At 40.8% G+C, this 25,794-nt stretch overlaps 1 protein-coding gene across 5 annotated transcripts in view; it reads left to right on the top strand.

Moving 5' to 3' along the window:
- FRY (FRY microtubule binding protein) overlaps positions 1 to 23,820 on the top strand; it is a 653,558-nt gene extending 629,738 nt beyond the window's left edge. For 4 of the 5 annotated variants that reach the window (XM_073613350.1, XM_073613351.1, XM_073613347.1 and 1 more), the window contains 6 exons: positions 2,883 to 2,981; positions 4,050 to 4,133; positions 12,841 to 12,858; positions 17,384 to 17,494; positions 18,432 to 18,634; positions 22,353 to 23,820. In XM_073613350.1, coding sequence (XP_073469451.1) covers positions 2,883 to 2,981; positions 4,050 to 4,133; positions 12,841 to 12,858; positions 17,384 to 17,494; positions 18,432 to 18,634; positions 22,353 to 22,611 — 774 coding nt within the window. In that variant the 3' untranslated portion in view covers positions 22,612 to 23,820. The remainder of the gene's footprint in view (positions 1 to 2,882; positions 2,982 to 4,049; positions 4,134 to 12,840; positions 12,859 to 17,383; positions 17,495 to 18,431; positions 18,635 to 22,352) is intronic. The other variant, XM_073613349.1, reaches the window with a different exon arrangement.
- Positions 23,821 to 25,794: the final 1,974 nt, after the last annotated feature.

Here is a 25,794-nt window from a genome sequence, read left to right as displayed (position 1 = left end):
AGGAATCAGAGGGCCCTGCTCGTTAGAGCTTACAATCTAGGAGGGAGGGTGAAGTTATACAAGAGGGTAACAGCTGTGGGGGATGAGCTAATGGAGAAAACAGTGCAGTTGTTAGAGGCAGGATAGGCTTCTCTGAAGAGGAAAGTTTTCAGGGATCGCCTAAAGGTGGATAAATTTGGAGACAGTCTAGAGTCCAGGATGTCGGCACCGAAGCTGATGTTTCCATCGGCTGGTCGGGTGCTGCCGCCACCATTGCGGGTAAGGGAACCCGGCAGTGTAACCTTACAGCTTCATGGCCGGATCCCTAATGCGCATGCAGGCTGCGCTCTCTCACTCTCTCACTGGCCCGGCAGAAGGGGAGGAGGAGGGGGGCCGAGCTGCTGACTTAATTTGCCGTGGCCCAGTCTCCTGGAAGTGGGAACAGGGTACCTGTAAAAAAACAAGTACCACCCCCCGAAAGGTGCCAAACGTGGCACAGGAGGGGGGGGGGGGGGGATCGGATAAGCAGAAGTCCCACTTTTAGGTGGAACTCTGCTTTAGGTAACGCATGTTTTTTACTGAACTGATTCTTTTTGAGATAAATACCGCATTCATTATTTTAAGACAAAGGGCTCAATTCACTAAGCGCTAAGCTAATTCATTTACCGCTTTAGGATCAGCAGTAGAATAGCACATAACGTTTTTCAATTTTTTTTTTTTTTTTTTGCAATTCACTAAAAAATGCTACTTAAAATTCCGCTTGCGTTATTTCTTTAAGTGATGCGGTATTTTGGTAGTGAAAACTTACGGCATCTGCCCCTTGTGATGTCATCGACCAGGGCATCCTGGGTCAAAGATGTCACAAGGGGTGGCCCCTGTCCCTTGGCTTATTTATCGGGGGGGGGCAGTGTAGCTGTCAGTCTTACGGAAGCATTTTCTTTTTTTTTTTTCCTTCTTGCGAGTCGGCGGCTGACATTTATCGTGATTGATGCTGGATTTACTTCGAGGGACTTTTTTTTGCGGGGCTTTTTTAATGAAGGACTTGTCAATAACTGACTTTTTTTTTTACTTTGCCCATTTTTTCGGTGAATGGGTAGGGGGGTACTATGTCCTTCCCTACTCATTCACAAATATTCATGAGTTAAAGGGGGCTTCCAGATTCCGATAAGTCACCCTCTCCACCCGAACCCCCACAAACACCGGGCCAGGGTTGTGGGGAAGAGGCTGTTGTCCTCATCAACATGGAGACAAGGTGCTTTGGAGGGGGAGTCCCCTTCCTCCAAAGCACCCCCCTATGTTGAGGGCATGTAGCCTGGTATGGTTCAGGGAGGGGGGCTGATCAGACCACCTAACACCCCCCCCCCCCCCCCTCATTCCTGGGCTGCATGCTCGGATAAGGTTCTGGTATGGGATCTCTTAATTTTGGCATGGGTTCCCCCTCAGAATTCATACCAGACCCAAAGGTCCTGATATGGATTGAGAGGGGACCTCCACACTGTTGCGACTCTTTTGTTTACGTTCTGCTGTCAGAAGAAAATCCTGCTGACAGCAGATGGGTTGTCGTTAAGGATGCGGCAGGTGTGGGCTCCTTAACAACCAGCTATTTCCTGGTTAAGGACCCCGGAGGATGTCGTCTCCTTGCCAACTAGCTGAAATGAACTACATTCTTTAACTATTGCATGCTTGGACCATTACTTTTTTTAACACATGCATTTATTTATTTCCTTAGTGAATTGACTTTAAGGCTGTTTTATGCAGGATTTACCAAGCGCTTTTGCTTTTTGAGGTAAATACCGCAAAAAGGGATCGTGCATTAAAAGTTTCAGCATCGTATGCAATATTTGGGAGAAACGTGTCACATGACCCAAATACCGTGTGACACACTTTAGTAAATTGAGCCCAAAAATTCATGTAGTATTTAACTCTTAGTGAATTGACCCCGCACTTACCTGGTATGTGTTGTCCGCCAAAGGTGTTAAGCCCAACTCCAGCCAAAATACATTTAGTTTTGTAGAGCAGAAGGAAGGGTTAGAGCTTCTGTTGGCTTTGCTTTCCTGTTGGGGAGATTCTTTCTCCCTTCTTGTCAAGATGCAGTGGGAAATCTCTTCAATGGGAACACAGCCAGAAACACTGACTTATTATTATGAAACAATGATTCTTATTATAGTGGGAATGGGTTAGAACTTCTGACAATGTTTTTATGGCTGGCTATGCCTCCTTGCCATACCTGGAATCTCCTGGATGGGCATCAGGCCTAGAATCTGGGAAGCAGTTTACTGTCAAACGGTCCACCCAGGAATGTGACTTGTGATGTTCTCTAGGCTGATTTTGGCTGTAATCCAGCTGTGGTTAAAGTTAGTGTATTCTCTCTTCGACTTACATTATGGGCAGATTTTTGCCAATTTACTGAGTTAAAAGTGGTATAGAACCCTGGACTGGTCGCATGAGGCAAAATATAGCACCTGAAATCATTCCACATCCTGTGTGTCCTGGTCATACAGATTCATCCTATTATAACTGTACTCATTCTTTAGCAACAAGCTCAGATTCTCAGGGATCACAAATCGTTATCTGAGAACAATCCCTTTTTATTTTTATACTTTGTGATTGCTGGGAAAGTGTTTTTTTTTTTTTTTTTTTTTTACAAAATCTAGAATAAAATTAAAGGTGAGTGATTAGTCAGTAATGCATGTGTTAGGTAAATGTGTATGAATAATACTTGTTAAAACACACCATTTAGTATGGTAATGCTTGTCTGGTGTCTGGCTGATAGAAGCTTTTTGGTTTTCAGTATGTTATGGAATGTTATTTACCAGGATGACATGTTGGATGGGGCAGCTAGTAAACACAGTCTGTTGGGGGTGTTTGAATGCACAACTAGTAAGGATGTGTTTTCCTTTCAGCTGTTATCCTGTGGGCTTTTAGAAAAGCTAAAGTTCAGTGTGCTGGAACTGCAGGAATACCTGGACACATATAACAACAGAAAGGAAGCCACAGTCTCTGTAAGTATCTAAGTTCAGTTTGATGTGTATCTAAAGAACAAAACTGTAGTATATTGTAGTCCATAAATGTTGTGATAGCTTTCTTTTTTTTTTTTTTTTTTTTTTTTTTTAATGGCTTTTTTCTTAATGTTGACCTGGTGATCCTGCTAATAACAAGCTTCCTGCCCTATGACAGCACTCACTGTACTGTACCTATGGAGGAACAGCATTGTTGCCCTCTGCCATTGGGGCTACAGAACACCTACCTTTCTCCCCATCGCCATAACATGAGGATGAACTCTGGTTAGGGCTGATAACGTTGGGATAACACTGCAGAAAACACAGGACAGCACTGGATTTCTTGGCAGGATCACTTTCACTTACCCCCTATGATTAGCAATAACTGTTTTGTGGAGGGCATACCTAAGAATTTGCAAATAATTAATTTTAGGAGGTTTTAGAGAACATTTAGAGAACCTAGGCTGTGTTGTCAGGGCTGTAAAATGGAAGGTATGAATTGGAACTTGATAGTGCTTCTATGCACTAGGGATCCCAGGTTGTTATAGTATTTCTCAACACAAGTTTTTATTTAGCCATTAATATAATTCATGCATATATAATTCATGCATATGACAACTCCATAAAGCATTTGCATATGATATGTCCCTTAGATGTTCAAAGATATCAAAATACTGCTGGGATTAAGCAGTAATAACTATCTATAGGCAATTAATAGTGCAGCTCATGCTCGGTTAATCTTCACAAGACTGTCGGTTTTACTGAATTTTCCCCCACCAGTCACCTTTGCTCCTACAACTTTAGGGCAGCATGAAAGGTATAAGAGGACCACATGGATATGTGTGCATATGCAGTACACCCATGCAAGTTTTATGAGCTAATGGAAGAGTAAAAACAAATGAGTGGTTCTGTGTTGTCGGTCATTTTAGTGTATAATGATAGTGGTAAAGTATTGGATCAGTTTATGATTGGACACCTCCAGACTTCAGCAGTTTTTCTAGTAAAAATGCAATGTTTACCTATGTATTTGTTGGAGCACCTATAATTTTATATTTTTTTATTTTTTATTAGTGGCTAAAAAACTGTAAATCAACATTTGCGGGGGGCTCAAAAGATGGAGTTATCACATGTCAGCCTGGAGACTCGGAAGAGAAGGTAAGAAAGAATACTTCAATCCTTACAGTAAACTATAAAGCAGATCATTAAGCATTCCATCCCACTCATCACAGATCATTTAATGTATTCAATGTAAGAATACCAATGTATACCAATGCCAATGTATCTGCAAGCCACAGCATTGTACAGCTTACATAAAAATCCACATTTTCCAGGTGTTAGCCTAAGGTTTGGCAAGTTTAATGATGACGATCAATTATTGCTGACAATTAAATGAGAATTCCAAAACTTTATGTATGAGACTCCTGAATGAAAACCTAAAGGTGACCTACCTGATTTTTAGCGTGTCTGCGTGTATCACTAATTACTTAGGGGTAACTGAACTTTACTTGTCCCTAAACAAATTGTAAACCAGAACCCTTTGACAACGCTACAATTTGCAAATATCCCAACCAATGTAAGAAACCTTTGAGCAAGAAAATCTCTTTTATAAACACATGATAATGCATTTATTGATGCAGTAAAAAATAGGAGACCCGTGTTTGTAAATTAGAAAAATAAATATAGGGGAACACAAAGTGGCGCTATTGCTGCACCCAATTCAAAAATGATTATCCCCAGTTCATAGATAACAAAACTGGGTAATTAGGACCAACTCTAATTTGGTATACTGAGACAATCAGAGTGCCTGTATCTGTATGCTGTTGTGTAGCAGAGCAGCATATTTGCTGCTGCTACCAACACCCTACCCCCCAACCTCGTTACTAGTTGTTAAAGTGTTACTAAACTCAATTTTTTTTTAATTAAAATAACAAACATGTTATACTTACCAGAGTGGCCCCGATCCTCCTCTTCTGGGGTCCCCGGTGGGGATCTTGGCTCCTCCTCTTCTTCTGTGGGACTACCATAGCCAGCCGCTGGCTATGGGGAGAGGTACAGCCGACAGCCTCTTAGCAACCAGTGGTGCTGACAGTGGAAGGAGCCTGATGGGAAAACAGAGACACTAGTTCCCCATCAGGTCCACATCCTCCTTCTGATTGACAGCAGGCAGTAGGTGGATTTATGGCCTTATGGGCACTCCAAGCTCAGTGCGCCTCCACATGTGTTGATTGTCCCAGGTTTGTGTACCTGTGTACATGACTCTGTCACCCACACCAACATTTGTTGTGTGGAGACTTTTAAAGAGTGCCATAGACACTTACTATACATTCCCTTGATAGTTCCTTCCAGGGCTCGAGGCCTGTTTGCAGTTGCTACCTTAGCTATCTAGTGGCTACACTGTTGAGTAACTTGTCAGAGTTCCACATGTGAATAAAGTATCGAACTAACCAAGGTGGCCAGCAGGACTGCCAACCTGGAAATTACCCCTAGACTTACAGTGTATATAAGAAGTCTACGCACCCCTGTTAAAATGTCAGGTTTCTGTGATGTAAAAAATGAGGCAAAGTTAAATCATTTCAGAGCTTTTTCTACCTTTTAATGTGACCTATAAACTGTACAACTCAGTTGAAAAAAACAAAACTGAATTCTGTTAGTTGGAGGGAAGTAAAAATAAAAAAATAAAATAATATGGCTGCATAAGTGTACACAATCTTACACTAATACTTTGTTGAAGCACCTTTTGATTTTATTACAGCACTCAGTCTTTTTGGATATGAGTCTACCAGCATGGCACATCTTGCCTTGGCAATATTTTCCCACTCTTCTTTGCAAAAACACTCCAAACCTGTCAGATTTTGAGGGCATCTCCTGTGCACAGCCCTCTTCAGATCACCCCAGAGATTTTCAGTCGGATTCAGGTCTGGGCTCTGGCTGGGCCATTCCAAAACTTTAATCTTTTTCTGGTGAAGCCATTCCTTTGTTGATTTGGATGTATGCTTTGGGTTGTTGTCATACTGAAAGATGAAGTTCCTCTTCATGTTCAGCTTTCTAGCAGAGGCCTGAAGGTTTTGTGCCAATGTTGACTGGTATTTGGAAGTGTTCATAATCCCCTCTACCTTGACTAAGGCCCCTGTTCCAGCTGAAGAAAACCAGCCCCAAAGCATGATGCTGCCTCCACCACTGTCCTGTGGGTATGGTGTTCTTTTGGTGATTTGCAGTGCTGTTTTTGCCCCAAACATATCTTTTGGAATTATGTCCAAAAAGTTCAACCTTGGTTTCATCAGATCATAAACACATTTTCCCACATATTTTTTGGAGAATTCAGATGTGTTTTTGCTAAATTTAGCCGGGCTTGGATGTTTTTCTTCGTAAGAAAAGGCTTCCGTCTTGCCACTCTACCCCATAGCCCAGACATATGAAGAATACAGGAGATTGTTGTCACATGTACCACACAGCCAGTACTTGCCAGATATTCCTGCAGCTTCTTTAATGTTGCTCTAGGCCTCTTGGCAGCCTTCCTGACCAGTTTTTTTCTCGTCTTTTCATCAATTTTGGAGGGACGTCCAGTTCTTGGTAATGTCACTGTTGTGTCATATTTTCTCCACTTGATGATGACTGTCTTCACTGCTGAAAGATGAAGTTCCCATAATGTTTAGCTTTCTAGCATCCTGAAGGTTTTGTGCCAATATTGACTGGTATTTGGAACTGTTCATAATTCCCTCTACCTTGACTAAGGCCCCTCTTCCAGCTGAAGAAAAACTGCCCCAAAGCATGATGCTGCCACCACCATGCTTTACTGTGGGTATGGTGTTCTTTTGGTGATGTGCAGTGTTATTTTTGCGCCAAACATATCTTTTGGAATTATGACCAAAAAGTTCAACCTTGGTTTCATCAGACCATAACACATTTTCCCACATGCTTTTGGGAGACTTCAGATGTGGTTTTGCAATATTTAGCTGGGCTTGGATGTTTTTCTTGGTAAGAAAGGGCTTCCGTCTTGCCACTTTTGTGGGACGTCCAGTTCTTGGTAATGTCACTGTTGTGCCATATTTTCTCAACTTGATGACTGTCTTCACTGTGTTCCATGGTAATTTTTTTGTACCCTTCTCCTGACTGATCCCTCTAATGCTTTGAAAGCTCTCTGCGGACCATGGCTTTTGCTGTAGGATGCGACTAAGAAAATGTCAGGAAAGACCTACTAGAACAGCTGAACTTTATTTGGGGTTAATCAAAGGCACTTTAAATAATGGCAGGTGTGTACTGACTCCTATTTTAACATGAGTTTGAATGTGATTGCTTAATTCTGAACACAGCTACATCCCCTGTTATAACAGGGTGTGTACACTTATGCAACCACAATATTTTAGTTTTTTTATTTTTACTTCCCTCCACCTAAAAGATTTCAGTTTGTTGTTCAACTGAGTTGTAGTTTATAGGTCACATTAAAGGTGGAAAAAGTTCTTAAATTATTTATCTTTGTCTCGTTTTTTACATGACAGAAACCTGACATTTTAACAGGGGTGTGTAGACTTTTTATATCCACTATAAATAACTCTCACCCTATGATATTCACCACACCGAAAACTTTACCCCCGCATTACTCTATAGAAACATACCTAACCAATCTATCTTGTCTCGAGAAGTCAGCTCAATTCACACCATAGTCAATTCCAACTTGAATTTGACTTCCCTAAAGATCCAGACCTCCTTGGTCTTTTGAGACACAAAACGCTTTCTCACTTTATATTCTTTGCAACTGTCTAGTATATTCAGCTCATCACCATTTTGTTCTACAATATCCTTACATTTGGTTAAAATGATTGATCACTGTTACGGTTGTGGAATTCATGTAAATCTTTAGGCCATTCGGCCCATGTAAGTTTTGTTTATCTATTTCTTTCTCTCTGAATATCCTTAATAAAATATTATGGAAAAGAAAATTCATATCAGTTTAGGCTTTATTGTAAACTTTGTATGCAGACACACAGAGATAAAATTAACTTTCCATCAACACCTTGGCTTTATTCAGTGTTTCATCCAAAAATCGAGTTGTAAAATTAGGTAGAATTCTTAGTTAAAATTTCCATCCTTGAAACTTAAAGTAGATACAGTATTAAGAGGGACCCTTACACACTCTGTAAGATTGTATAATGCTGTGTGGTTGCATAGCGTGGTAGCAATATGTCTTGTTTTCTTTAACTCATTTCATTCATTTGTACGTTAATGAAATCAGTTTTACCTGGTTCTGTTTATGCAAAAGTCAGGATGTGCTTGACACAAGTTGCATCAGGTTCCGCCAAGATTGTACGTATGTCATACCTTTCAGTAATCATAGCATGGCAATAGCGGCCCCTGCTTGCAACCTTCATGATATTCATACCTCCCGCTTATATAATCACATTTATTTTTTCAATAATTATAATCATTCCATGTAGCTAAGATTAAGCTGACACAGCTGACTCAGATATTTCCTCAGGTTACATTTATACGAACTGGCAAAGGTATATACACTCAATATTAACATATAGTGGCCAAATAATATTCTGAGTCATTGCTGCTTGTGCTTAATTTAATGTTCCCATGGCAAATTGTAACCATCTCTGTACTCATTTTGCTGTAAAGTGAGCCCCTGTCTTAACACCAGCAGCGAATCCATCCACAGAAAGCAGAGAATGTAATGAGGCAACTCCAGTAAAATATGTGGCTCAGTGTTGTAGCAATAGCCATTGTAGCTCATGTGATTGTATCAGGACAGGGATTACTAATAGGACCCTGAAACTCAACCTAAAACATATTTGTTCTTTTTAGGAGGAGTATAATGGGGGTTTATTCTCTCTTGTTTATTTAATGTCAGTCAGAAGCCATCATTTTGTTTTCAGCAGAGTTGGCGATGTTACCAGTTACTTCACCTTGCATTTCTATACAAGATACAGAAAACATATTTGTTTGTCTGGGGTTCAGCTTTAAGATAAGGTTTATAGAATCTGTTCTGCATTATTAACAAAATTTCATATTTTGAGGATATTCACACAGATAACTAAACCATATTGGTGATTGGCCTCTTATACCTAAACACTGTCACATGTTGGAGGTCACATTCTCCCCCATACAAAAAAAAAGACCTGCTCTGTTGGAGCAAGGACTTTGATGGTGGGTGAATATACCATACTGAGAGGTGGTCTATTAGGAGGCACAATCTCTTTTTAACCTAATGGGCAAAATGACAGTGTCTCTTTAAGACAATTATAGTGACCCTGAATGTGAGCTTTTTCTGTAAAACCATTCATAATGCCATCTCGTTCGGCTTCATGTTAAGTTTAATTCTCTATAAAATGTATGAAGAATAAGGGTTTTAAAAGGCCAGCTAGACATAGAGGGGGTTGGTTTACTAAGAATTTGTCTTTGAGCCTGTTGCTGTAGGCAACACTGTCATTTCAGCTCACTTGCGTTATAGACAGGCCTCTTTAGAATTTGATTATATTGTTTCTGTTAAATGTCTGCTGGTAGATAAGCCATGGCCTCATATTGATATTGTCATCCTAACTTTCTACACTGTTGACTACTTGGTCATGCATTCAGACACTTAGGGTTAATTTCACTTTGCAAGGACATTTTCCCCAGAGCTTAGTGAATGAGGCAAAGCATTTTTTGTCTTCATTCAGCTAATTGTGCAAACAAAAATGCAGTTTTTCTTTTTTTCTTTGCAACCTGATTGGGCATTTTTTTACCAATTGAAATTTTACAACATGTAATAAGTTCTGGGGAAAATTCTCTTGCAGTGTAAGCAGCCTTTTTGCCTTTAGTAATTCAACCTCATGGTTTCTTATGATAAACCCACTTTGCGTACATGATGCCTAAGGAGGACTCCCAGACATAACCCTTGTACTGAAGACAGCAGAGGACCCCCTCCTCATACTAATGACACCTCCTAAAAGTTAACTGCTAAAACTCCTCTCCTCAGAACTATTGACTCTTAAAAAAACCCTCAAATTGTATTAACGCAATAAATATTGCACACCTTTTACAGTTACACTGTAAAGCCTAGTACACACGGGCCGAATATTGGGTGGAATCAGCCGGTTCAATTGAAAACGTCTGACATTTGGCCCGTGTGTATGGCAGCCTGTCTGACAGAAGGGGCATGACTGAAAAAGGTCTGCCGATCGACATTTGATCAGCGCTCTCAGACCCAGTGGTTGAGAGTGCTGACTGGTGTGTTCTGGTGGGGGGTGGCATCCCCCTGTCAGAACACAATAGCTTAGCGGGGAAGATTGATGTACTAACATCAGATAGTTAGTACTGCGGCTCCTCCTGAGCTCTTCAGTTTATTCTTTTTCTGTTCAACCCAGCGAGTTGAGCCGAGGGTCGCACCGTAGCGGGTCCTGTGTGCCGCATTTGTGCGGGCACGGCAGTCCATTCATTCGATTGGGCTGCTATACCTGCGGGAAGTGCAGGGAAAAAGTCCTTGGCCCTTTTTTAAAAACACAACTATATGGAACCGCATGATGCTGCGGCACCATGTGGTTTCACACACACTCAAAATGCGCTGTGTTTTCCAATGCATAACTCTGTGGCATCCCCACATGTCTGCAAAAAAAGCAGCGCAATTTTGCCTGCGGGTTGGATATCATGTGCTATTACAACCCACATATGTGTGCACCTAACCATTTTAACAAAATGATTATTTACAATATTCCCTAGACTTTTAATCACAGCAAACCAGTAACCATATAATTCTAATACATTTACAAAAAACTTTTTTCCCCTGTCTTTGTCAACATACATTTTCTGTTATAGACAGATTTTTGTCCACCAGTAGAAAGTGAGTCCTTCATCCACATTTAGTTTGTATGATTTTATATGTATATTTTATTTGAATACTTGAGTCAATAGTAGTCCTCTTCTAATCTACATAGAGGGGCTTTTTTTAAAAATGTTTGCCCATGATAGCAGATTCTTTGTTTTGCTTGAAAGATTAGCCCTAAATTGCTACAGCCTAGCACTATGACTTAATAATGTGCATTGTGTTCCATTTCCTTTGAGACTCTGAAAAAATGTAGAGCAATGAAATAAAAGCAGGAGGGGAAAACCTGATCATATGAGCTGTCAGTATTGTGACTAGCTGTTCCTGCAATCAAACAGTTCTCTTTGTAAAATTAGAACTATTCTCTGGGACAGACTAGGCAGCTGCTGATCAAAAGTTTTCCAACTTCTTTGGAATACGGTTGGTCACTGCTGTACTTCGATCCATCTATGCCTAGCTTAAAGGCATAGTTTACCTTTACCAAAAAAAAACTGCCTATGCAGGATGTGGGGGTGTAAGAGCTCGCTCCTGTGATTGTGGGAGTGAGCAGTAATGACTGAGACTTTCCTAGCAACAAGTCAGGATGGGATGATGCCAGCTCTGGGAGGTTTTTATTTGACCAGGCTTCAGGAGGTACATAAATGGCCTACACATGTAACAAGGGCATTATTCAACTTTGGTCAAAGCTGCACAGATTTTATTCTATCCCTGTAGAGGAAGTTTTTTGGCAAAGGGGAACTAACCCTTTAAACCTTTCTCACAATTCAAAAATGTGTTTTTGTTTTTTGTCTGCGTCTGCCTTCAAGAAAAGGAAGTGATTGAACTTTCCCAATAGGGACAGGCAATAAAAACTTTATAGAGGCTCTAAGGATGGTCATAGATGCTTCAAATCAGATCAGAGATTCTAACCATGTATGGGCAGGCTCCATCAACTTGGGTACAACCAGCCTGCCGGTTTTTACATATGATTATAGCTAGTGGCTGGTATAGCCACTAGCAACAATCACTGTCTTCTCCCAGCAAGGACGGCTTTCCATGCCCCCTATGCCGGGAGAATACAATGTGTTGATGGGGGCATTGAGAGAAATTATTTCCTGCAACCTGTGGTTACAGGAAAGAAATTTGCTTTGTATATGGCCAGCCTTACTATTCCATGTCTTTTTCAAAACGAGATAAAAGGTTTTGGGTAGAGTCATCTGTTATTGATTTGGTCAGGAACAGACCCATTGCTCTACTTTAAAGAAAAAAAAATGCAGGATAAGGTCTGGGAATGTTGTCACGTATAATATATTAGCCTGAACTTAGTTTTAATAATAAGTGATATTGGACACTTGCCAGTAGACCAAGCAAGAGATAAAATACATAGTCCATTCCACGAACAATAGTGATGAAAATGTCACTGTGTGTTATTAGACAGCTGTCTATGTTGGGGTTCTCTCAAGTGAAACTTTGAAGCAAAGATCAATTAAAATGTGTTACTTCTATCAATCAGCTACTTGATTTCACTTTCAACCTACATGTGAAAAATGAGATTTGGAATCTGATTGCTATTGGACATATCCTTCCTATGCTTTCCTCCATTTTTTTATTGATGAGGCCCATTCATTCTTTTTACTTAAAACCAGTAACAGCCTTCCTCGCTGTGACACTAGGCTTTATTTATGGCAGTGCCAGAAAGTTGGACTGCCTGTGTTGCTATTGCCAGACATGTTCATAGTGTTATTTTTCTAGCAACGGACTGCAAAGAAATGAAGGAGAAAGTTTTAAGGGACAACACAGTTCATGTTTCTGGCCCACTTGTCCACAGAATCCACTGTTTTCATAAAATGTTTTATTTTTTTTCCTCAGTAGTCTGGTGTTCCTGTCACTATTTTACTTGACTTGTGTAGCCACCCTGCATGCTTTAGGTAAAACATCTTTTCAACCCCTCCGAAGGTTGAAAAATGGCCGCTAGCACTGCTTAGCGTGAAGATGTGACAGATCTGTGTTCTTTGTGTTGCATGCATTGACTTGACACTGTCCTCTCTTCTCCTGTTCTTTCACTCCATGCTCCCTGACTAGCAAATGGAATCTCTTGCAGTAAGTGTCCCTTCTTTACTATTTTCTCTTCCAACTGGAACTGTTATCTCACATAGTTATTCAGATAATTGTATACGGTAATTGGTGCAGCAGAATTACTATCCCAGCAAACTGGAAGGTCCTTGTGGGGTTGGAATGAAACTGTGTTCATTAGTGGAAAGAGGCTGCGTGAACAACAAAGTTATGCCGGCCATACACAGTTTGATTCTCGGCTGGTACAGCAGGAACCGGCCGAGATTCGAACTGTTAATGGGCAGACAATGTACTAAGTTGATCGACTTAGTACATCAACTTGGGTACAACCAGCTTGCCAGATTCTCTTATGATTATCGCTAGCGGCTTCTATAGTCACTAGAGATAATCACTGTCTTCTCCCGGCAGGGGCGGCTCCCCCCCCCCCTTGCCTGGAGCAGACAATTGCTTGGCAGGAGGGATTCCCCTGTCTGCACTGTCTGTGTTGATGGGGGAATCGTGTGACCATGGTCGTGTAACCATGCAACCCGTGGTTGCAGGAAAGAAATTTGCACCGTGTATGGTCTGCCTTAGTCAAAAGCACATTTGCAGATAGGCAGGACAGGACTTCTTAGCAGGCACAGTAGGCCTATGCCTATAGACAGCAGAGTCACAGTGAAGCTTTTCCAAATATAGTTTTCTCAACACACACTTTTTTGTTCTCCCATTTTCTGTAGAACTACTATAAAATTGTCTTTGGTGAGCTTATTTAAACATTGTAACATTATTCTAAGCCAGGTTAGGATCAGTAAAACAAGACAAGTCTTTTCTAAAAGAGATAATCCAAGCAGGGGAGGGGCTGCTTTGGGTGACACAGGTTGTCATGGAAAGTTTGCCCTGCAGATAGGTGTATGTTTGAGGCATATTTATGGATCTAGACATATTTGAAGGATCTATGCCTACTGAAAAACAAACAGACTTTTGCACACTCAGTGAAATGCTACATTTCTGTTTTTCCTCCCTTGGTGCTTCTGAGCTGTGAAATTTTGCAGTGAACCCCTATACCAGCCTTTTTTATCCAAGAGAAACCTTTGAAATAATGTTCAGGTCTTGGGTGAACCCCCAAGGTCATTGGAAAAAATGCCCTTTACATTGATGATGTGGGAGGAATGCATTCTTTACAGTGGTGGTATGTCTAATGGGCAGTGAACGAGACCGTTCTAAACAAAGAATTCTGTGTTTACATTACACTTTAAAAGGAAAATATAGACCTTTTAAAGCTTCTTTTAAATATAAATGCGAGAGTGATTGGTTTATGTAAATAATCACTGTGTGGTATTGTTTTAAAATCCTTGCTTCTATACCTAGCTTGTAATCTTGTTATATGGGTATCATTAGCCGCTCATTACATATGGAGGCTTTGCTTTCTCTGGGCTGTCCTCCAATATGTCACTAATATCAGAATCCACCACAGTGCCTGACTAATAGATTGTGCAGTGCATGTGCAGTGCTTTCTACCAACCTTTTGTTTTCAATTGAATAGAGTAAAGCTGGCCATAGATGCATTGAAATTCAGCCAGTTCAGCGGGGACCAGATGAATTTTGATCCATCAATGGCTGTTCCTGTTCATAAGCAGTCAATCTAACGATCGACTGGTCTCAAACAGGCTTTCTGGAAAAATGCAGTTTAACCGGCACAGCAGCCAATTGGAGCTACCATTGTCAGAATACAATTACACAGCGTGGGAGATTCCCCTGTCCACCTCACTTGTGTGGATGGCCTGCTGGCTGATCAAAATAAAACTGACCCGTGTTTGGCCAGCTTAATGGGAGGGTTATAACATATTTGAGCATAACCAAAGAGCTAAACATTATCAGCATCACTCGAGTCTAAGCTGTGAACTCTCAAGTCCTGATTTGGTTATACACAGGTGTCCATACTATAGACTGCCCTAACTGTCATCTACTTTAGGTCTTGATGACTGCATTGGTTTGAACCACCATAGAATATATTAGACTACTGCAAAACATTGCAATATGCATATAGCTTGCCATGTAGCAACATCCCCCAAATGCAAAAGGGAACCGAATCATTCACGCCAATATGCACGTTTTTACTTGTCTTTTTTCAAAGGGCTTGCCAGAGGTCAGAGCCATCTGCAAATGCCTAGATAGAGAAGCTGTTGTGTAAAAAAAAAAAAAAGCACTCAGCATTGGCCAGCTTCTCCTTAGAGCATTGGGCCCTTCCGACTGTTACATACTACTTAGGAGCAACATGGACCACCCCATTGTTAATGATGCTCAGAAGGTCTGAAAGTTGAATGCTTACAGCAGAGTTTCTTAACCTTTTTAAGTTGCAGTTCCTAATTCAGAGCCCTCCCATCATACTTTTCCCCATTACAGAACCCCCAATCACACAGTCCACTCTACACATCAGGTCCCTACCTTTTGGCTCCAGCAGCATGACAAAGGGAAAAAGGTGAGGCTTGTTTGAAGGAGCCAGACTTCCCATTCTCTCCTGAATTCTAGTTCATGCATGCCGCCTGACTTGGTTCAACATCATGAGCTGCCATAATGCAACCAGGCTGGGCCCTAGCACCATAGCAATGAATGATGCTTTACTTACCGTATCATCGGTTTTTATGATGCCAGTGGCCAGCCTGGCTGCTCCATGATGCTGATCAAGTGCAATATGTGTCCCATGCTCATGGTACCCTGAGGGAACCCAAATGGCACCCCAGGTGAAAAACACTGGTTTATAGTTTTTTTTTTGCAGTGGTATTTATTGATATTGTAAAATATGAAACAATATTTTAATGTGTTACTAAATCCACAACAGTAAAAGTCTGTATATGCAATAAAGCATCTATCTGTTGATAGAACAGAACCTTGGGGGCAAGCTGCACATGCTCAGTTTGGTAGGCTGAGTTGGCCAATCATGTGCTCACGGATCTCGGCTCTGAAATGAGGTATTTACAGCCTTTATGGTGTTTACAGTGCTGATGGTGGATACATGTTAGAGTGGCTTTAAAACCACTTTAAGGCAAAAATGTGTTCACTTGCAAACATTCTATTTTTAAATCATGAACGTCGTCATTTTAAATGTTAGAAATATGATTTGGCTGCTTGTATATAGAAGTGAGTAGGATGCCAGAGAGGATAGAATAGCAATCTTTCTAAATACAAGATGTCAGTAGCAGGCAGATGATGAAATCTAATTTCACTGGTCCCTGTGAAATCTGGTGGTGCCCCAAAGAAGTATTGTATTTTGTCTGGGAAGCCACATAAAGGTTTCAATAGGCATTTAATATCCTTTTTGGTGCAATATTTTTATTCAAAAAAGTTATGTTGCTCATGAAATCCAAACAGCTAGGCTCCATTCATATCTCTGCATATGGGGGCAACAATCGTGGTAAAAATGCACAAATAGAGTCGCAGGACAGCCGTCTCCCAAAACAAGCTCCTGTACTTCTTTTGGGCGACGGGCGTCCCGCAATTCTGTTTGCAAGTTTTTACCACGATTGTCGCCCGACAAATCATGGGAAAATCGTGCCGCATTTGGGGTGCTAATAAAATCAACAAACAACGCACTTTGAACATACTGGCGTCCCGCGATTTGCTGCTATTGCGAATTGCGGGCGGGATCGTGGCGATTCCGCCCACAATTCGGAACGCAGAGATATGAACGGAGCCCTAAAGTTTGACACACCAAACAAAAACCAGTTGGCTGCATTACAAATATTTAACCAACGCCACATTTTCCCCATGGTAAGTACTGATTTGTGTCAAATAAGCTTTCAGAACCTATGTGCTGCTTCGATCTATCAAATACACATCGTTTGCAGATGTACCTGGACTTAGGCTGCCATAGACCTGTACCTAGTACAGTCATCATATGCTGGGGTACAAATCATGCTTATTTGTATAAATGTAACCGAAGTAATTATTTGGACTGTGCATGTAATGAAAACATTGGAGTGTACACAATAAAATGTACAGTGATTAAAGCTGAACTCCAGGTTTTAGCTGTATTGCACAATCTAATTTGGCACAATCTAAGTATGCATATCTCATAACTGAGGAACCACTAGGGAAGCAGATAATCAGTGTAGTAGTCGGCACCACTACAGCCATAGCTGCAATTTTCTGGGTCCTATGCTGAATGGCTTCTTCACTGCACAATTATAACAGGGGGTCACCTGCTTGGCATTGCCACCATTCACAGAATGTGTATAAGTGAAGACAAGGTGGAGAGGAGAGATGAAGAGGAGGGATAGTGACTTTGTGATCTACATTTCTTATATCCTATCATAGAATGCCTTGTTTTTATTGAAAAAAATACAAAGTGCTCTGTTAGTGGCAGCACAAGACCTGGGAGATTGTGGCTGTCACTACTACAGTGAATGTCAGCTTCCCCGGTGGCCAGTTATGAGATATGCATACTTACACTGGTCCAAGCTGGAGCAGTGTAAGTATGCAATAAAGATCATAACTAAATTTCAACTTCAATGCAGCAGGATAAATGTATATTACATTTATATTATAATTTAAATATTTGTTCTTCTGATTGCAGCAATTGGAACTGTGTCAACGATTGTACAAGCTTCACTTCCAGCTGCTGTTGCTTTTTCAGTCTTATTGTAAACTAATTGGGCAAATCCATGAGGTCAGCACAATGCCAGAGGTAAGTAGGCCTACTCGATGTATTATATTTATATATACAATCCCTCATTAAATTGCATCTCGAAACGACCAAGCACATTATGAGCATGTTTTATTGTCCCAAAATATTTGTCCATGAGAAAAAGGTTATATTAATAGACAACCTATTATCCCCAAGTTTCCCAATGTACAGCTGTAGGTAATGATACTGTTTCAAAGCAAACAAACTAAAGTTTATTTTTGTTGTCTGTGTGCCGTTGGGGAGAAATCCTTTTACACCCTCACTCCCTTAAAGTAAGAAGAAGTCTTTACGGAGTGAGGGGGATTCCCTTCTTTGAATGAAGTCCTCGTAGAAAGATTTCCCTTCATCTCTTGTTTTGGAGGGGCGAGGCATATAAAATAAAATTCCCAGCTAAACTTACCATCCAGCCTGCAACCAACCAAATTATCCTGTCTTAACAGTATGCGTTAAAAACATGGGTTTGGTTTGCACACATTTGCAAATACATGCGTAAGCTGCAGAGCCACTTGACGGCACCCCAGTATTGTTTGCAGTCTTAAAGTGGTGGTAAAGCCTGAACATTTTTTTTACTTTAAAGCGGATTTCCACCCAGAAATGGAACTTCTGCAGATCGGATTCCTTCCCCCTCCGGTGCCACATTTGGCACCTTTCAGGGGGAGGGGGAAGGGGAAGCAGATACCTGTCAAATCCAGGTATTTGCTCCCACTTCCGGGGAAAGATCGCCGCACTGTGTGTGAACTACGCAATATCTGACCCCTCCTCCTTCCACATAGTAGATTTGCTCATGACAGTCTGGCAGGTCTGTGTCGGTGGAAAATTCAAAGCTAGCATCCAGAGAGCTACCAATCTATATCTCATTGTATTGTGAGATGTAATCCTCTGAAATTTTTGGAAAAAATATTTTAATTATAAGCCCGTTTCATTGTTTCCCTTGCAGTTGTTAAACATGTCAAGAGAACTAAATGAGCTTAAGAAGAACCTGAAAGAGGCCAGTGTATACATTGCAGCGGAGTCTCTCAATATGGATGCAACCTCTTATGAGCCCACCTTCAGTTCCACGGAGTTTGCCATACAGTCCATGTTGGAATGTTTGAAAAATAACGAGCTTGGGAAAGCAATACGGCAAATTCGCCAATGCAGGTGAGTCTAGACATGCAACACCAACAGAAAGGTTCACCAAAACCCCTAAAGGGCACAGGTCTAGGTTCTATTAACAGTGCTCTTTTGGTCTATAAAAATAACCTTATAACAATTTTAACGATACAATACATAACAATTGTAGCTAAAATGCAAACTTTCTGATCATTTAAAAAAAAATCAGCTTTCCTTGAACTCAGATGCAAAACAATGAACCAAGGTGCTGTGGGAAATTCTATAGTAGATTGTAAGAGTTTTCTATTGGTGTAAATAGACAGACCTTCCTAAATTGGGGTCAAAACTGGGAAACTGAAAACGTAGAGAGGAAAACTTGTTTCCAAGAAAAAAGTTCTAAAAACGTAATGGGGATGATGTATAAAACTTTGAGGAATGTGTAGAAGGTACTTAACCAGTTAGATTCCAGCTATACTTTTACATGGCTGAAAAATTAAAAACAAATTTCCATTTTTTTTTTTCCATCAAAGCTTAATTGAACAAGCTGAAGTTTCGCTCTCCAGTTTTAGTAAATCAAGCCCATTGCCTTGTGAGTGTCTCATCTGCCCTCTCAGATAGCAGCCTGGAGAGGGATACTTAAACCACCTCAATTTTGGACACCTTCCTACCCCGGCCAATTTTCAGCTTTCAGTGCTGTCGCACTTTGAATGACAATTGCGTGGTCATGCAACACTGTACCTATATGGAATTTGTATCCCTTTTATTAAGACAGAGCTTTCTTTTGGTGGTATTTTTTGTATCACCGCTGGGTTTTTATTTTTTGCTAAACAAATGAAAAAAGACCAAACGTTTTGAAGAAAAAAAATTCCTTTTCTCCTTATTTTTGTTATAAAATTTAGCAAATAAGTATTTTTTTTTTCACTGATGAGACTGCATTAATTGAGTCTGCATTGATGGACATGGATAGGCTGCACTGATGGGCACTGATGAGGCTGCATTAATAGACACTCATGAGGCTGCACTGATAATCAGGGCACTGATTATCAGTGTAAATTTCCCCTGTCACAAGAAAGTCTGTTATCAGCTTTCCTTTCCTCAGACAGTGACGGCGCTGAGGAAAGGAAATGCCAATAACCGGTATTTGTTTACATGTTGTCAGCTGTGATTTCCTAAACTATGAACCTTTCTACAAGATATAAATTGGGATAGAATCTTAGTAACAAAGAACACGGAGGAGAGATGGGTTTGCTTTAAGAGCATATTAAATAAGGGCATGAGCCAGTGCATCTCATTGGGAAATAAATTTAAGAGCGAACAAAAATCCTGGATGGCTTAACTCCAATGTAAAAATGAATATAAAAGCAAAGGAGAAGGCCTTCAAAAAATACAAGGCTGAGGGATCATCAGCATTCAGACTTTACAAAGAATGCAACAAGAAATGTAAGGGTGCAATTAGGGCAGCTAAGATAGAACACGAAAGACACATAGCGGAGGCGAGCAAAAAAAATTCTAAGAAATTCTTTAAGTATATAAACAGAAAAAAATGAAAGACAGCCCATATTGGCCCCATAAAGAATGAGGAAGGAAATCTGGTTACAAAGGATGGGGAGATGACGAAGGTATTGAATGTATTCTTCTCCTCGGTCTTCACAAAGGAATCGGGGGGGCTTCAGTAACCAAAACTGCAGTGTTTATCCTCATGACACATCACAGGATGCACCCTCATGGCTAACAGAGTGGTAGCACTCTCACCTAGCAGTAAGAAGGGTCGCTGGTTCGAATCCCAACCACGACACTACCTGCCTGGAGTTTGCATGTTCTCCCTGTGCCTGCGTGGGTTTCCTCCGGGTACTCCGGTTTCCTCCCACACTCCAAAGACATGCTGGTAGGTTAATTTGATCCTGTCTAAATTGTCCCTAGTATGTATGAATGTGAGTTAGGGACCTTAGATTGTAAGCTCCTTGAGGGTAGGGACTGATGTGAATGTAAAATGTATATGTAAAGCGCTGCGTAAATTGACGGCGCTATATAAGTACCTGAAATAAATAAAATAAATAAATAAACAGAGGACAGAATTAGCGATAGACTTGGAAAACCTAACATTAATAAGTCACCGGCACCAGATGGCTTGCCAGACTATTGTTCCTGATTTTTACTGACAGTCTACTAACGGGAATGGTACTAGCTGATTGGAGAAAAGCCAATGTAGCACCAATATTTAAAAAAGGGCCAAAATACATCCCTGGGAACTACAGACCAGTTAGCCTAACATCAATAGTATGCAAGCTCCTGGAGGGGACGATAAGGGACTATATACAAGATTTTAGTAAGGAAAACGGTATCATTAGCAGTAATCAGCATGGATTCATGAAGAATCGTTCTTGCCAAACCAATCTATTAACCTTCTATAAGGAGGTGAGCTGCCATCTAGAGAAAGGAAGGCCCGTAGACGTGGCGTATCTTGATTTTGCAAAAGCATTTGACACAGTTCCCCATAATTGCTTACTGTACAAAGTAAGATCCATTGGCATGGACCATATGGTGAATACATGGATTGAAAACTGGCTACAAGGGCGAGTTCAGAGGGTAGTGATAAATGGGGAGTACTTGGAATGGTCAGGGGTGGAAAGTGGGGTCCCCCAGGGTTCTGTGCTGGGACCAATCCTATTTAATTTGTTCATAAACGACCTGGAGGATGGGATAAACAGTTCAATCTCTATATTTGCGGACGATACTGAGCTAAGCAGGGCAATAACTTCTCTGCAGCATGTGGAAACCTTGCAGAAAGATCTGAACAAATTAATGGGGTGAGCAACTACATAGCAAATAAGGTTTAATGTGGAAAAATGAAAAATAATGCATTTGGGTGGCAAAAATATGAATGCAATCTACTCACTAGGGAGAGAACCTCTGGGGGAATCTAGGATGGAAAAGGACCTGGAGGTCGAAGTAGATGACAGGCTCAGCAATGGCATGCAATGCTAACAAAGCAAACAGAATATTGGCATGCATTAAAAAGGGGATTAACTCAAGAGATAAAGCAATAATTCTCTCACTCTACAGAACTCTGGTCCAGCCTCACCTGGAGTATGCTGTCCAGTTCTGGGCACCAGTCCTCAGGAAGGATGTACTGGAAATGGAGCGAGTACAGAGAAGGGCAACAAAGCTAATAAAGTGTCTGGAGGACATTAGTTATGAAGAAAGGTTGCGAGCACTGAACTTATTCTCTCTGGAGAAGAAACACTTGAGAGGGGATATGATTTCAATTTACAAATACCGTACTAGTGACTCCACAATAGGGATAAAACTTTTCTGTGGAAGGGAGTTTAATAAGACATGTGGCCACTCATTAAGATTAGAAGAAATTAGATTTAACCTTAAACTGCATAGAGGGTTCTTTATGGTAAGAGCGGCAAGGATGTGGAAATCCCTTCCACAGGCTGTGGTTTCAGCGGGGAGCATCAATAGTTTAAAAAAAAAATTATTAGATAAGCACCTGAACGACCACAACATACAGGTATATACAATGTAATACTGACGTATAATCACACACATAGGTTGGACTTGATGGACTTGTGTCTTTTTTCAACCTCACCTGTAACTCTATGAATGGAGAATGGGTGGATGAATGAAAGGTCCCTCTCCTCCATTCATTGAGCGCTTTTTATTGCAAGAAGCAATAGTACAAATTCTGAATAGAGTATGGGGGTGGAAAGATATATTGCCCAACTACTAAATAAGCCACTAATGCATATTTGTATTGTAGGAAACTGTGGCCTAATGACATATTTGGAAGCAGTGCTGATGATGAGGTTCAAACACTACTGAACATCTACTTCCGTCACCAAACCCTTGGACAAACTGGCACATATGCTCTTGTGGGCTCCAACCAGAACCTGACTGATATCTGCACCAAGCTTATGGACCTGAACATGGAGATCCGGGACATGATACGACGTGCCCAGAATTACCGTGTTTTCTCAACTTACCTCCCTGACTCCAGTGTCTCTGGCACTAATCTTTGACAAGAATCCTGTGCCGGTCAACTCTCCCCAGCTGGAGATACTGCCCTGCCTGATTGACATCACTCAGTATCTACTCAGTGTTCCTATGACTCAGTCACAATGTTATCATTCCTGCTGACCTCCAGCCTCACTGTCAGGCAAAGCAAGCAGGCTAGTTGGATCTGTAGCAATATTGTAAGGACAGCAAAGGTCAAAGCTGCACCACAGGGGCCCGGGACGATCTCGCTGATGGCCTGTTGCTTTAGACAGCTCTTATTATTTCAACAAAATACTTTGTCTAAAGTGACTTCCATTGTGTACCAAAGCCTACTAATCCAAACCCTACTTCCTTTCTATATTAATCCTTAATCTTAGGATGGTAAAAGTGCAATGTTTCCTTTACAGAAGAAAAAAAATATGATATATGTATAGTATATATTTTTTGTTGCTCTTAATAAATTTAAATACTTTTTAATTTCTTTTGATCAGTCCACAGGCAGAATGAGGCTGGCCGAAGAATACTGGTTATTGTGATTGGTCTATAGCTGAAAGCCTGTTCTGATGAAGGCTGATTGTATAATGAGATTGTAATTATCCTGTACACTGTCATTTTGAGAAGGAATACTGTATTACACGCTGCTAGAACTGACATTTCCTACTGTCACTGCGCTACTGTGGCTGCGATACTGGATCATAATTTGTATCAGGATGCCCTGATTGGTTTGAGTAATTTTTATTTAAAAAAAAAAAAGATCTGGCTAGTTTTTATTAAAAGAAAATTTGTTTTTTGGACTATTTATTTATACTATGACAAAGGCGGCTGATATGACGACCATATTGAAAGTGGAAGTATAACTACACCTTTTTTCATCTGTCATGCATGTTTTGTTTTGTTTTTAATGTATATTTGGATGATGCAAAGTCTGAATGTCACAAAGAGGAGTTCTAAGTTCTTTTTATTTAGTAGAAGAGAATTCTGATTTATTATATGCATATTATATTAATATATATATATATTGGTATAAATGTATGTTGTTTTTTTTTCTCGTTGAGTGTGAACTGAATTGCATGTAATTCTTTTGCACAGTTGAGGCATTTCCATTCTTGAATAATATATGTAATTTATTCACCTTGTACAGAAAACTTAAAGTTTTGTGATGTAATGAAGACTATTTTTGTTGAGTACACTTACTGAGACACATGATAAAGTTATTCAGTCACTACTGACAATGGAGTATGTTTTCTTTATCGGTATAGGTTTGTTTCAATTTGCTAAGTTTTTAAATTTAAACATGCTTTTGGACTGCTTATGTGTTATGCTGGCAATTCAGGATGGGGGGGAAGTTGTATGAAGCTGTGAAAACGAAGCTTGAATGCATATGGACTTAATTTATCATTATTTTATAGTGGCTCTAGAATGATATAGAAACATTCAATATATAATAAATAAATAATATTTTAATGCTATAAGCAGGGGTGTTGCTAGGTCTACAAAAGATCTGGGGCTAGAGCCCATAGCAACGTAGTAAAGAAAGTCATATCCTTGGGCAGGCATACACATGTATATAATATACGTGTGTGTGTGTGTATATCCCCAGAGAGCCCCCCCTCACATCAGGGTCCCCAGAGAGCACCCTTACATTAGGATCTCCAGAGAGCCTCCCCCTTGCATCAAGGTTCCCAGAGAGCCTCTCCCTTAAATCAGGATCCTCAGAGAGCCTCCCCCCTGCATCAGGGTCCCCAGAGAGCCTCCCCCCTACATCAGGGTCCCCAGAGAGCCCCCCACTTACATCAGGGTCCCCAGAGAGCCTCCCCTCCCCTTGGGGACCCCTGCAGAGACTCGGGGCTATGGGCCCCAGATTCGGGGCTATAGCCCCAAAAGCCACCCCCCTAGCGACGCCACTGGCCATAAGCATTGAATGACAGTGGATTCAATATATTTCTTTTTACAAGTAAAAGACAAGTAACAAAATAATGTAACCTAAATGTAATGAAGTATACACACTCTTTCATTCAATATTTAGCAGATGCACCAGTGGCCGGAATGACAGCTTTGGGTCTGTGTAGTTAGGTCCCTGGGCACTGCAAGTCGCATAGGGATTGCAAGTGAACAGCCTTTATATAGTCTGGCCAAAAATTCTCTGCTAGATTGAGATCTGGATTCTGACTCCAGCCCTTCCAGAACATTACTATCTTGTGTAGTACTGGCTTTATGTTTGGTGTCATGACAGTCAAGGTCTGCCCTCATGGTTCAGGTTTCATGCAACCTACATCAGGTTTTTCTGCAGGATTTCCCTGTGTTCTGCTGAATTCATTTCACCCTCCTAAGCCATTTAAGACTTGCTGCAGTGAGCATGATGCTGCCACTACCAAGCTTCACGACAGAATGGTGGGCTTATGATGTGCATTATTTGGCTTATGCCAAACGTGCCATCACGCCTTAATTCCGGTCTCATCAAATCATAGGCATTGCTTCAGCTGACTTCAGAGTTTTCCACAGAAATAAATGAAAATCCTCTAATAGGAACACTTTTACTAGTGACAGCTAAGAATTCCTCTCTCTGATGTGTGTCTGTGAGAAGTAAAGAGGAATCTCGTGAACATCTCAGGGTCTTGCAGTCAAGGGCAGAATTATTTGTGCCTCTTCACTTTTTCACGGAGAATCCCAATTTGACTAAACGTAAGTTTAAATGAACACAAGTAATTCAAATCCACCATTGTGTATTTAAAGCGGTGGTAAATCGCTGCATTTTTTTTTTAAACCTGCAAGGAAATGTCATAATGTGCTGGTATGCATCGCATACTAGCACATTATGTGAACTTACCATAAAACAAAGCCCTCCAGTGGCGCACTGTCACCACTGAAGGCACTTCCATCTTCACCCGATCTTCCTTCCGGGTTTACGGACTTCAGCTGTGTAAGTGGCCAGAACCGCAATGACGTCATTCCCGCACACACCTGTGGGAGCTGCCGTTAACGGCACAGGACTCTGAAGGAACAGTACATGTATGCCATTCCTTCAGAGCGCATGTGTCAGTGACGTCCCTGGCTGCATCTTAAGTACATATCTCCTAAACGGTGTACGTTTAGGAGATATTTACAGTATCTATAGGTAAGCTTTATTATAGGCTTACCTATAGGTAAAAATCATGCATGGGAGTTTACTCCAACTTTAATAGCTCATAAACCTGATAGATTGTTTA

This window comes from Aquarana catesbeiana, linkage group LG02, assembly GCF_042186555.1.
Source record: "Aquarana catesbeiana isolate 2022-GZ linkage group LG02, ASM4218655v1, whole genome shotgun sequence".
Classification (NCBI taxonomy): Eukaryota; Metazoa; Chordata; class Amphibia; order Anura; family Ranidae; genus Aquarana; species Aquarana catesbeiana.
This window is presented reverse-complemented; position numbering and strand designations above follow the sequence as displayed.